The sequence below is a fragment of the Chiloscyllium plagiosum genome, chromosome 48 (assembly GCF_004010195.1).
Source record: "Chiloscyllium plagiosum isolate BGI_BamShark_2017 chromosome 48, ASM401019v2, whole genome shotgun sequence".
NCBI classification, from domain to species: Eukaryota; Metazoa; Chordata; class Chondrichthyes; order Orectolobiformes; family Hemiscylliidae; genus Chiloscyllium; species Chiloscyllium plagiosum.
In genome coordinates, this window is record NC_057757.1 from 3,262,146 (window position 1) to 3,274,428 (window position 12,283).

The following is a 12,283-nucleotide window of genomic DNA, read 5'->3' on the forward strand; positions in this document are numbered from 1 at the left end:
TGACGTTGGATGGATTTGGGGGGCGGGTGGAGAGCGGTTTTGGATGGGTTTGGGGGGGTGGGTGGGGGAGCGAGTTTGGATGGGTTTGGGGTGTGGGCGGGGGCGATGTTGGACAGGTTTGGGGTGCAGGTTGGGGGCGGGAGCTCGCGTGCGGTTTGCTGCTGCGTAGTCTCGTGAACGGGGAGCAGCAGAGCCCCAGAGGAGAGGCATTGAATCGATTAACCAAATAATCAATTAGCTGAATGAAATAGTACCTGCCCATCTCGTACAAATAATTAAGGTTCCTCTGTATTCACAACTCTAAGCCCCTCCTTTCTCTTAACTGCTTACTATCTGCCTCCAACCTTATAATATGCTGTTCCAATAAGATATTTATTAACATTACATCAACTTAATTTCAAAACCACACAGTCACTATCTTCTTCTGTGTTTTCACTCTTCCAGGTGAGGGTCTCCCTGGGTCATCTTCTTTCTTTTTATGTGGGTATGTTTCACATGAAAAGGTACCTTTGATAGAGAGTGTTTTCTAATTTCTTGGAGAGCAAGATATTAGATGGGCAATTAGCTCTCCCTCTACAGCAGTTGCTCTCTGACCAATTTTCAAATTGTCTACATTCTTATACTCCCCAACATCAGATCGTCTCATTGGTTTGATGTTGGCAAAACTATAAATTCAAACTCGATTGGGTTTTAGTATAAGGGAGCATAATTTAAACTGATTGGTTAAGTTTGAATGGTTGTCAAACCAGCAACCAAAACTCAGGTAACCACTTCACAGCCAAATATTACATAGGGTGACGTGGTGGATCACTAGTTAGTGCTGCTGACTCACAACACCAAAGACTCGGGTTTGATTCCAGCATCAGGGCAACTGTCAATGTGGACTTTGCACATTCTCCCTGTGTCTGCTTGGGTTTCCTCCAAGTGCTCTGGTTTCCTCCCACAATCCAAAGATGTGTGGGTTAGGTGATTTGCCCATGCTAAATTGCCCATAGTGTTCAGGGGTGTGTAGGCTAGGTGCATTAGTCAGGGGGAAATGTTGACTAATGTGGACTTGTTGGGCCAAATGGCCTGTTCCCACACTGTACGGATTCTATGATATTTTCAATTTTCCTGTACACTCTGGAACTGTCATGTAGTCATACGCAAAGGTGTTTGTAATCTCTCAGTTCAGAACAGATTTCTCTCTCTATTTTAAAGGTACAGTACACACCTTCAACTTCATAACTGTATGCTGTAAATTTCAATCAGATGCCTCCCCCCATCCTTCTAAACTCCATCAAGTACAGACCTAGATGCTCAACAACGCCTCATATGAGCAACTTAGCCAGTCCCACACCTCCCATCTCCTCCCTGTGATCCAACACGTTCTTCTTTTCCAGATCATACTCCGATTCCCTCTCAAAATGTAAGCTTTGATGAATTGGTCTGAAGGGTCTGTTTCCGTGTTGTACATCTCTATGACTCTACAAAATGACATTCCAACCTCTACACTCAATTGTTGGGAAACTTATTCAGACTGTTTTTTTACTGTTTGCATTAAGACATTTCTAACTGTCACAGATATATAACCTTGATTTATTTTTCTTTCGCTGAAAAAGTTATGCTCTGTTGTTAAAGAACACCAGCAACCTTGTATGTTGGTGACTAATCACCATGGTAACCAATTGCAAAAATTAAGCGCAACTATCAAGCCAGTTTTTATTCTGTAATCTGATATGTGGGTATCTAGACTGTATTCTAATATGTGATGCAGTGTGGTGAGCTCCCAATTATCCAGCTTGTATCAGCAGTTAGAAATCATAAAGCACAGCAAAATCCCACAAATACCAACAGGTTGGCTGTTCAGTTTATTTGTCCTTTCCCAGTGCTGTTGGTTGTGGCCAGGGAATAGATGGGTCTGACATGCAACTTAGATTGTTTATCCAGCCTCCCCCATGTTCCTTTTCAAACAACAATCATCATTTGCTAACACTGACCTAACAAAAAAACAATCAGGCCCAAGCAGGCGTTTTCAGGTTAACATCCCATTCTACTCTTTACAGTTCTTACTGTGAATTTCAGAGAAATACTGAGACGAAATGGTTTTCAGAGCATGTTATGTTTATTGACGAGCATTTTGAAATCAGTGTCTGTTTGCTTGGCTCTGAGTCCGTATCCAAGCTTAAGCAATCAAGTACAGTAGGCATAGATCAGTGGTCAGACTAACACAATCAAACACCGGAGAATTCCACACTATTCTGGCATTGGGTTTGTCAGATCTCAAAGCACTGGAATGGGACTTGAATCTACAAGCTTTTGATTCTGAGGTAGCGTGTGAGAGATAGAGAGTGGACAACCTACTGAGCCCATAGGCAGAAAGGGACTGGCAATAGCAGGTTGGAGGACTCTTTCCCTCACAGGTCTACATATCTGCCTCCAGTAAATTTTGCATCCTCAACTCTCTATCCACATGTAGCCCTAAGGCAGTCTGGCAGAAAGAAAGCATGTCTTGCCACATGGGTGGCTCAAAGTACAAGATGCAGTATACTGGGCCCTCCAAGGTGCTGATCCTTTGCTGGACTTGAGCGAGGAACTGGTTCCTGACCCTGGGGAAATGCTTCCCAAATATATCAATGTTCAGCCGGTGGTAGCCGGTCCCCAAGGGTACCCTGTAGGGGGCAGTGCCTAGGCTGACGACCCTGGGGTCTTCTTTGTCGTCAGCCATCCAGATGATACCTTGCCTCACTAACTTCTCTAGATTACTCTCCAATGGCTTGTACGGAGCCCAGTCTTGAATAATGGTCTTCCCAGGCAGCACCCCATCCACCACGTTGGGGCTGAGGAACACCCGCTTGACATCCGTAGCTCCGAGCAGGATGGGATCTTTCCATTCCGCCCCACTCTCCTTCAGCTGGGCAATGGCAGCTTCCAGCTTCGGAAGGATATATTCTGCCTTGAATTGTGTACAGATAATTTCCTGGAAAATGGAAGCATTGATGAAGATTCTCAGTGTGTCAATACTATGGGTTTAAGAAGTGTGTTTAGTGCTGGTTTCTTTGAGAGAGAGAGACATTGAGGAGCAGGTGCAGAGCAGTCTATGGGAAGATGACCAACTCTTTAAGAGAGGTCTGTTCTGTGCTGTGTCTCTTGCAGGGAGGAATGGCCACAGTGGTGGCAGAATGTCTGCTTCAGAAGCCATGAGGAAACAGCTTGAACTCCCTGAGTGTTTTTTATTTTAAATTTGACAAAAGAAATTATGAGTGGGTAGACTCAGGCACACACAGACCAAAGGGTTTTCATTTGGCTTTCAGTTGAGGTTTGGCAATCGACGCTGATCGATGCAGCTCTCTCTCTGCTGCAAAAAAAAAAGAGTTCTCTCTTTGCTGCAAGATTGATTCTGCTGGTGTTCCTTATCTTGGATTTGGAGGAGATATCTCATGAGGAAAGTTGGTTTTGCTGAATCTGCCTTTGCCAAGGGTGTGTTTATGGGATGCTGCTATATTAGAAGAGTTCATGATTAGTAGAGTCATAGAGATGTACAGCACGGAAACAGACCCTTCGGTCCAACTCATCCATGCAGACCAGATATTCTAAACTAATCTGATCCCATTTGCCAGCACTTGGCCTATATCCCTCTAAACCCTTTCTATTCATGTACCATCCAGATGCCTTTTAAATGCTGTCATTGTACCAGCCTCCACCACTTCCTCTGGCAGCGCATTCCATACATGCACAATCCTCTGTGTGAAAGCATTGCCTCTTATGTCCCTTTTAAATTTTTCCCCTCTCACCCTAAATCTGTGTCCTCTAGTTCTGGACTCTCCCACCCGAGGGAAAACACCTTGTCTATTTACCTATCCATGCTCCTCATGATTTTATAAACCTCTATAAGGGGTTTTACAAATATATTAAAGACAAAAGGGTAACTAGGGAGAGAATAGGGCCTCTCAAAGATCAGCAAAGTGGCCTTTATGTGGAGCCACAGAAAATGGGGGAGATACTAAATGAATATTTTGCATCAGTATTTACTGTGGAAAAGGACATGGAAGATATAGACTGTAAGGAAATAGATGGTGACATCTTGCAAAATGTCCAGATTACAGAGGAGGAAGTGCTGGATGTCTTGAAATGGTTAAAAGTGGATAAATCCCCAGGACCTGATCAGGTATACCCTAGAACTCTGTGGGAAGCTAGAGACGTGATTGCTGGGCCTCTTGCTGAGATACTTGTATCATCGATAATCACAGGTGAGGTGCCGGAAAACTGGAGGTCGGCTAATGTAGTGCCACTGTTTAAGAAAGGTGGTAAGGACAAGCCAGGGAACTATAGACCAGTGAGCCTGACTTCAGTGGTGGGCAAGTTGTTGGAGGGAATCCAGAGGGATAGGATGGACATGTATTTGGAAAGGCAAGGACTGATTATCCCTAATCAATATGGCTTTGTGCGTGGGGAATCATGTCTCACAAACTTGATTGAGTTTTTTGAAGAAGTAACAAAGAGGATTGATGAGGGCAGAACAGTAGATGCAATCTACATGGACTTCAGTAAGGCGTTCGACAAGGTTCCCCACGGGAGACTGATTAGCAAGTTTTGACCTCATGGAATACAGGGAGAACTGGCCATTTGGATACAGAACTGGCTCAAAGGTAGAAGACAGAGGGTGATGGTGGAGGATTGTTTTTCAGACTGGAAGCCTGTGACCAGTGGAGTGCCACAGGGATCAGTGCTGGATCCTCTACTTTTTACTGCTTATATAAATGATTTGAATGTGAGCATAAGAGGTACAGTTAATAAGTTTGCAGATGACACCAAAATTGGAGGTGTAGTGGACAGTGTAGGTCACCTAAGATTACAACAGGATCTTGATCAGATGGGCCAATGGGCTAAGAAGTGGCAGAAGGAATTTAATCTAGGTAAATATGAGGTGCTGCATTTTGGGAAAGCAAATCTTAGCAGGACTTATACACTTAATGGTAAGGTCCTAGGGAGTGTTGCTGAACAAAGAGACCTTGGAGTGCAAGTTCATAGCTCCTTGAAAGTGGAGTCGCTGGTAGATAGGATAGTGAAGAAGGCGTTTGGTATGCTTTCCTTTATTGGTCAGAGTATTGAGCACAGGAATTGGGAGGTCATGTTGTGGCTGTACAGGACATTGGTTAGGCTACTGTTGGAATTTGCGTGCAGTTCTGGTCTCCTTCCTATCGGAAAGATGTTGTGAAACTTGAAAGGGTTCATAAAAGATTTACAAGGATGTTGCCAGGCTTGGAGGATCTGAGCTACAGGGAGAGGCTGAACAGGCTGGGGCTGTTTTCCCTGGAGCGTTGGAGCCTGATGGGTGATCTTATAGAGTCATAGAGATGTACAGCATGGAAACAGACCCTTCGGTCCAACCCGTCCACACCGACCAAATATCCCAACCCATGCACCCCGTTTTCAAAGAGCTACGAACCTGCAAGGTCTCTTTGTTCAGCACAGGTCCTCATGAGCTTTCCATTAGGCGTATATGTCCTGCTCTGATTTGCCTTACCAAAATTCAGCACCTCACATTTAACTAAATTAATAGTTAAATAATATGTTTGTTTATTATGTATTGCAATAAAGTTATGCCAAATCGCTCTTCTTTTGTTTGTATTTTAACTTTGTTGTAAGAATAAAGTTTGGTTTTAAAGCCTGTTAGTTGGCCAGTCAAATCACATCTCTGGAACACTTGCCTTTAAATAAAATTGAAACAAAGGCAGTCTATGCTATCTCCTTGATATATCTAGAGGGGGTTTGGTCTCATCATAACATCAGGCAAGGGAAAAGGTTGAGAAAGTGAGACCTTCATGGTAATCTCAATCAATGCAGAAATTGAACTCACACAATTGGCATCATTCTGGATGGCAAACCAGCCTCCCAGCCAACTGAACCAACTGATCTCAATGAATTAAGGGTACTGGTTGCATGAGTCTGCAGTAGCCTTTGAAATACTCATCAAAACTCAACGCTACTATTTTTTAAATTAAAAAAAAATCAAAATCAAAACAAGGATAGTGCAGTTTACTTGTTGAGTTGTGGAAACTCTGACAGCATTGCATTACGGTCGAAACAGAACTAGCTCTTGCTTGTTCCAGCTTCCTACCTATGTACTTGCTTCTTGAGTAGCAGCTAATGTTGATTGGAGGGTTTGATTTATAAGGAGAGGCTCCATAGCCTGGGACTTGTTCCCTGGAGCACAGAAGGTTGAGGGGTGACATAGAGGTTTATAAAATCATGAGGGGCATAGATAAGGTTCAAGACAAGTGTCTTCTCCCCAGGGTGGAGGACATATTTTAAGGTGGAGGAGAAAGATTTAGAAAAGACATGAGGGAAAACGTTTTTAGACAGAGAATGGTTCATTTGTGGAATGAACTTCCAGAGAAAGTGGTGGATGCAGGCACATCGTTTACAAGCCATTGGGATAATTATATAAATAGGAAATGCTTGGAGGGATACCAGCCAAGCGCAGGCAGGTGGGACTAGTTTGGAATTATGATTGGTTGGACTGAAGGGTCTGTTTCCATGCTCCATGAACCCATCACTCAAAGTCTTTTCTCCATTACCCTGCAACATTTTTCATTCCCAGCCTAATTCTCCTGGTGTCCTTTCTTGAGGAAAGATGTGATGGCACTGGAGGCAGTTGAGAGGGCATTCACCAGATTGATTCCAGGGATGAAAGGGCTGTCGGACGAGGAGCAGTGGAATAGCTTGGGCTTGTACTAGCTGGAGTTCAGAAGAATGAGGGAGGAATGTGACGGAGGTATAATACTAAAAGGGATTGATAAGGTGGATAGTGAACTGGATGCTCCCCATTATGGGACTGTCTTGAACAAGAGGTCATAAATATAGAGTACGAGGAGGTAAGTTCAAAACTGAGATGAAGAGACTCTATTTCTCTCAGAAGGTTAGAAATCTATGGAGTTCTCAGGCCCAGAGTACAGTGAAGGCAAAATCAATCAACAAATTCAAGTAATAAATAAATATGTTTCTGATGAAAAGTGGGATAAAGGGCTGTGGGGAGCAGGCAGGAAAGTGCAGTTGAGACCAGGATAAAATCAGCCATGATCATGTTAAATCGCAGAGCGCATTCAAAGGGCTGAATTGCGTATTCAGGCTCCTAATTCTGATGTTTCTATACCTCTGCCATAGTCTCAGGCAGTGCATTCCAAACCTTAACTGTACGCCGTGTATATCTTCATGTAACCATCGCTTCTTTCATCAATCACTATAGTTCAGTGCCATCTGGTTCTACATCCTTTGCCGATGGGAGAGGTTTATACATATCAGCACCACCTGGAACACTTCCCCCCCCCGCCCGCCCCCAACTTAGGAGTTTTCACCCTTCTATCAAATCTCCTCTCAATTTTCTCCTCTCTAAGGAGATTTCTTTTCATTCTTTCATAGAGCGTTGTCTCATTGAATGGCGAGTGCAGGCTCGAGGGGCTGAATGGCCCACCCCTGCTCTATATTCCTATCCCATGAAGGGCTGAATGGCCTACTCATGTTATTAATCCTGCAGGACAATTGTTGGCAGGACCTCTCAGCCCACTTGACATGATTCCAACTGTCCCCCTGCCACTGCCCTCAAAGAACAAGACTGGTTGCTATAGCAACGTGGAATGGTCTGGACAGAACCCATGTGCCGCTTATTCACAGCCACACGTGCGATGTTACCTGTTTACATATCAGTCGGAACTTGGCGAGAGTCTCAGGTGCCAATTGGCCGGCTCTGGTGTAGCGCCGCACTTTGACATCTGGGAACTGGGCCATGGCCAGATCAAGGCAGTAACTCTGGATGAACCCAGCAATTCCTTTGCCTCTCTCTCGCGGCGCCACCCTCAACCCTTCCATCACCGCTGTGTGTCCGTCATCCACAACGTTCGCAGAAACGAGGGCTACCTGCCAACAACAATGGTGTGCATTTATATGGCACCAGTAAAGCGGAAGCCACCCCTCCTGTCCGAAGTTGCTCAGGCAAGGTGGAAGCGATGGCCAGGTGTATTATTGGCTGGTCTGCTAATCCAGAGACCCCCAGGTAATGTTCTTGGAAACCCAGGTCCAAATCCCATCACAGTAGACAGTAGAGTTTGAAACTGATAAAAATCTGAAATTAAGATTCTAATGATGGACGTGATTTGATTGTTGGAAAAACCCATCTAGTTCACTAATGCCCTTTAGGGAAGGAAATCTGCCGTCCTTACCTGGTCTGGCCTACACATAACACCAGACCCACACCAGTGTGATTGGACTCTTGACTTCCCTCTGGGCAATTAGGGATGGGCAATAAATGCTGGGCCGAGCCTGGGATGCCCTCATCCCGTGAATGAGGCAAAACCAGCCCAAGGTTTGACCCCGGGCCACTAAAGGAGACATTCAGAATGAGACTTATGTAAAGATTTCACAGAACGGCTGAAAAGAAGAGGGTGAGAGGTGGAGAGGATCCTTCTTTGGAGAGGGAGGGCATGGGTATTGTCAGACTAGACCCAGCACTTGTCGCCCATCTCCTTGAAATGTCACGCGGGATTTTCGGAGGGCAGTTAGGAGTAAAACCACAGGGTCTGGAGTCACGTGGATTCCAGGCAAGGAGGGTTATTAGTGAACAGGGTAACAAGTGATGTTGGTAATCACTGCTAAGGTATGATGGATGGATTGATTGGCCATCAATCCTTTTTCCTATGTCCATCTAATGAGCTGTTCAGTAGTTGCTGGTAGACAATAGACCACAATTAAGTCTCAGGAGCTGAGTAGCTCTTCTTTCATAGCTGGGTACAATTTAACGTGCCTTACGAACAATATACAAGGTAGGAGGTGATGGCCTAGTGGTATTATTGCAAGTCGAGTGTGGTGCTGGAAAAGAACAGACGGTTGGGCAGCATCCGAGGAGCAGGAGAATCAACGTTTCGAGCATAAGCTCTTCATCAGGAAATGTCGATTCTTCTGCTCCTCGGATGCTACCTGATCAGCTGCGCTTTTCCTGCACCACACTCTCGACTCTGATCTCCAGTACCTGCAGTCCTCACTTTCTCCTGGTATTATCAATCCAGAGACTCGGTGTACCAGGGACCTGGGTTCGAATTCAAGATGCTGGAATATGAGTTTATGAAAATCTGGAATTAAGACTCTAATGATGATTGTGAATCCATTATGGATTGTTGGAAAAACCCAATTGGTTCACTGATGCCTTTCTGTCTTTACCTGGTCTGGTGTACGTGTGAGTCCAGACCGACAGCAATGTGGTTAACTTTTAACAACTCTCTGGGATGTGCAATCAGTGTTGCCCTCATTCCGTGATTGAATTTAAAAAACATATATACCCTAAAGTGTGGAAGCAGGCCACTTGGCCAATTGATTGTACACCAAGCCCTCCGAAGACCATCCCACCCAACTACCCTAACCCTGCATTTTTCATGCCTAATCCACCTAGCCTGCACATCCTTGGACGTTACTGGGCAATTTAGCATGTCCAATCCACCTAACCTGCACATCTTTGGACTGTTGGAGGAAACCGGAGCATCCAGAGGAAACCTACACAGACACGGGGGAGAATGTGCAAACTCCAGACAGACAGTCACCCGAGTCTGGAATCGAACCAGGGTCCCTGGCGCTGAGCTACCATGCCACCCCTAAAATGAGGTTGATTCCTAACTGCCCTCTGGGCAATTAGAGATGGACAATAAAATCATGTATGCCAACCCAAGCCAGCTTAACGTCATGTTTGACCCAAAGTAGGACACATGGGAGATGGGGATGGAGACTGGGGCGGGGAGGGGGTTGGGGGGGTGATGGTGATGTCGTGGTTGAGTGAAATGGAGTTTGAGGGAGGAGGAAATTTAGGTTGGGGGAGAGGCTAATGAAGGGTGCTGGAGGGATTTGGAGGTTAGGGGAGGGGCAATGGAGGGTGAAGGAGGGGTTTGGAGTTTGGGAGGGGTTTGAAACTTAGGGGAGGGGCAATGGAGGGTAGGGAGGGGGTAAGCAGACCATGTTGGAGGCAGCTGGAAAGCAACGGGGGAAGAGGGGTGAGGGTGAAAAGTTAGAGGTCTTTCAAAAGTGAGTGACCACTGTTGGCTGGGGACTTAATTGGCCAGATAGTGCCTGAGAAATTAGCTAGTAGGCCCCAAGGCTGGACTGAGTTCAGAAAGAGCTGGTGATGGGCGCGGATGGGAGCCTGGCCAATTACATTGACAGGGAGCAAGAGGTCACACTCACTATTTGCCCTTTCTTTTTCGCCAGGATCACCCTTCGAGCTGGATCCCGGATCCAGGCATGGTAACGGACAGGCAGGTAATCAAGGCCCCCGTAGATGTCTCCCGAGATGGACATCACTTCCTCAAAATCGGCCTCCTTGGCGAGGCAGAACTCCAGCGCGTGGCCCTCAACCGCCATCTTGGACACTTCGTAAGACTGTGCTTGGCGTAACCTGTGGAAGCGACAGACTGTCATGTCGATCAAGTTTGGGGAGGGTGGGGTGGTCAGATAATGTTTTTTACTCATGAACCTCGAGCTGATGCCAACCCAGCATCAAGGTTGAGTTCAACCTACAAACCCCAGGGGGCCCTCTCGCTCTACTGCACGGTAAGAGGCTCAAACCCAAACAGCCTGGAGTGGGAGCTGGTTGGCGGGTGTCACTTCATGAGGAATCTTCCTGCATTTGGAGGATGATGTGGAATTTGAGGTGTAGGTACCTGTCCAGGTCTACGAGCAGCCATTTTGAGGCCTGAGAGAGCCTGGAGTGTGGGAGGAATCTGGGAATACCAGAACCCAAGGGCACAGCCTCAGAGAGAAGGGACAATCCTCTTAGAGCTATCCCGGCCTACAAGCAGCCATTTTGAGACCCAGCATCAAGGTCAGGATGCTAACATTCGTTAACTCCGTCTTGGGACAAGGGGTGGCAACAGAGAGCCAGCACTTATTGCTCATCCCTAATTGCTCCTCGAACTGAACCTTTTGGGGATTAACTACTTTGGCTGTGGGTCTGGAGTCACGTGTAGGCCCAGATTGGCCGATTTTCCTTCCCGAAGAGGAACCAACTGGCTCTTTGTGCCAATCAATGGCAGTTGTGTCAAGGTCATTGACACTAGCTTTTGATCTTATTAATCAAGGTCAAATTCTGCTGTGGTAGGTGTTCAAACAGTGTTCCCCTCCTGAGCATTAGGAATTGGAACAATGACATTACCACCACACCATCATTGCTTCCTCCCCCCAACGCAAATTTAGGAGCAGAATTAGACCATTAGATCGTGGCCGGTATATTTCTCAACATTCATTCTCTTGCTGTCTACCCATGACCCTTGACCCTCCCCGTAACAATCATGAACCTATCTATCTCTGTCTTAAAGGCACTCATTGATGTGTCCTCCACAGCCCTCTGCGGCAATGAGTTCCACAGATTCACTATCCTCTGGCTGAAGAAATTCATTCCCATCTCAGTTTATCCCTTCACTCGGAGGCTGTGCCCTCGGCTCCTAGTCTTCCCAAGATTCTTCTCACACCCGTGGCTTCCTCAGGCCTCGAGGCCTGAGGCCTGTCATGCATGCTCCCTAGCCCTCAGGCAGCTCCACCAACTAGGGCAGTCAAAGCATTGAGACACTGCCTAGAGAGGAAGGTTGCCCCTTAACCCGAGCCCACACCTGAATGGTTTTCATGGTGGTTACACCCTTCAAAGTGAAGACTTACTTGTCACTGGCAGCTGAAAGGCTCCTAAATGAAGTAGGCCTCAGGCCGCAAAATCTTGGCAGAAAATAGGCATCTGGCCTCCTGATATAATTTATCACTTAGCAATAGCCTCTCCAAGAGTCTTGGATCCAGGAACTGATGCCTTTAAAATAACAGGTGTGGGAGGCAGAGTAAACTTTAAAGGGCGAAAGTTGAAAAAGGACTTTCACAATAGAAAAGGAGGGTTTTCGAAGGAGAATCACTTGGCAATGGCAAGTACAGGAAATTCAGAAGGAGGTTTCACCTCCCCCCAATTGGCTGTGAATGATGTATTTTTCCAGCAATCTGTAAGATATTGGGCATTTGTTCACTGACTCATCTACCCAACACTGACCCCTCTTCCTCCCACACCCACCCAAACCGCACTGTACTGCTTTCACCACAACACTACGCCTCTTCCGACCTCTCTCCTTCTGTTTCTCTCTCGCCCTCCCCCCTCTCCCTCTGTCTCTCTCTTCCTCCACCCGTCTCTCTCTCTCTCTGTCTCTCTCTCCTACTTTCTCTCCCTCTTCCACCGTGAACCTCCCTTTCCCCCCGCCTCTCTCCCTCTGTCTCTCTGCCTCTCCCTCGTTTT

At 46.3% G+C, this 12,283-nt stretch overlaps 1 protein-coding gene across 4 annotated transcripts in view; it reads right to left on the reverse strand.

The window, feature by feature from the left end:
* Positions 1–2,085: 2,085 nt before the first annotated feature.
* The window catches only part of LOC122544324 (histidine N-acetyltransferase-like), a 16,916-nt gene continuing 6,718 nt past the window's right edge, over positions 2,086–12,283 (reverse strand). For 2 of the 4 annotated variants that reach the window (XM_043683495.1, XM_043683496.1), the window contains exons 2-4: positions 10,204–10,414; positions 7,672–7,896; positions 2,086–2,959 (exon numbers count right to left, since the gene is read on the reverse strand). In XM_043683495.1, the coding sequence (XP_043539430.1) occupies positions 2,405–2,959; positions 7,672–7,896; positions 10,204–10,414 (991 nt within the window). In that variant the 3' untranslated portion in view covers positions 2,086–2,404. Of the gene's footprint in view, positions 2,960–7,671; positions 7,897–10,203; positions 10,415–11,670; positions 11,813–12,283 lie in introns of all 4 variants that reach the window. The other 2 variants (XM_043683497.1, XM_043683498.1) reach the window with 2 other exon arrangements.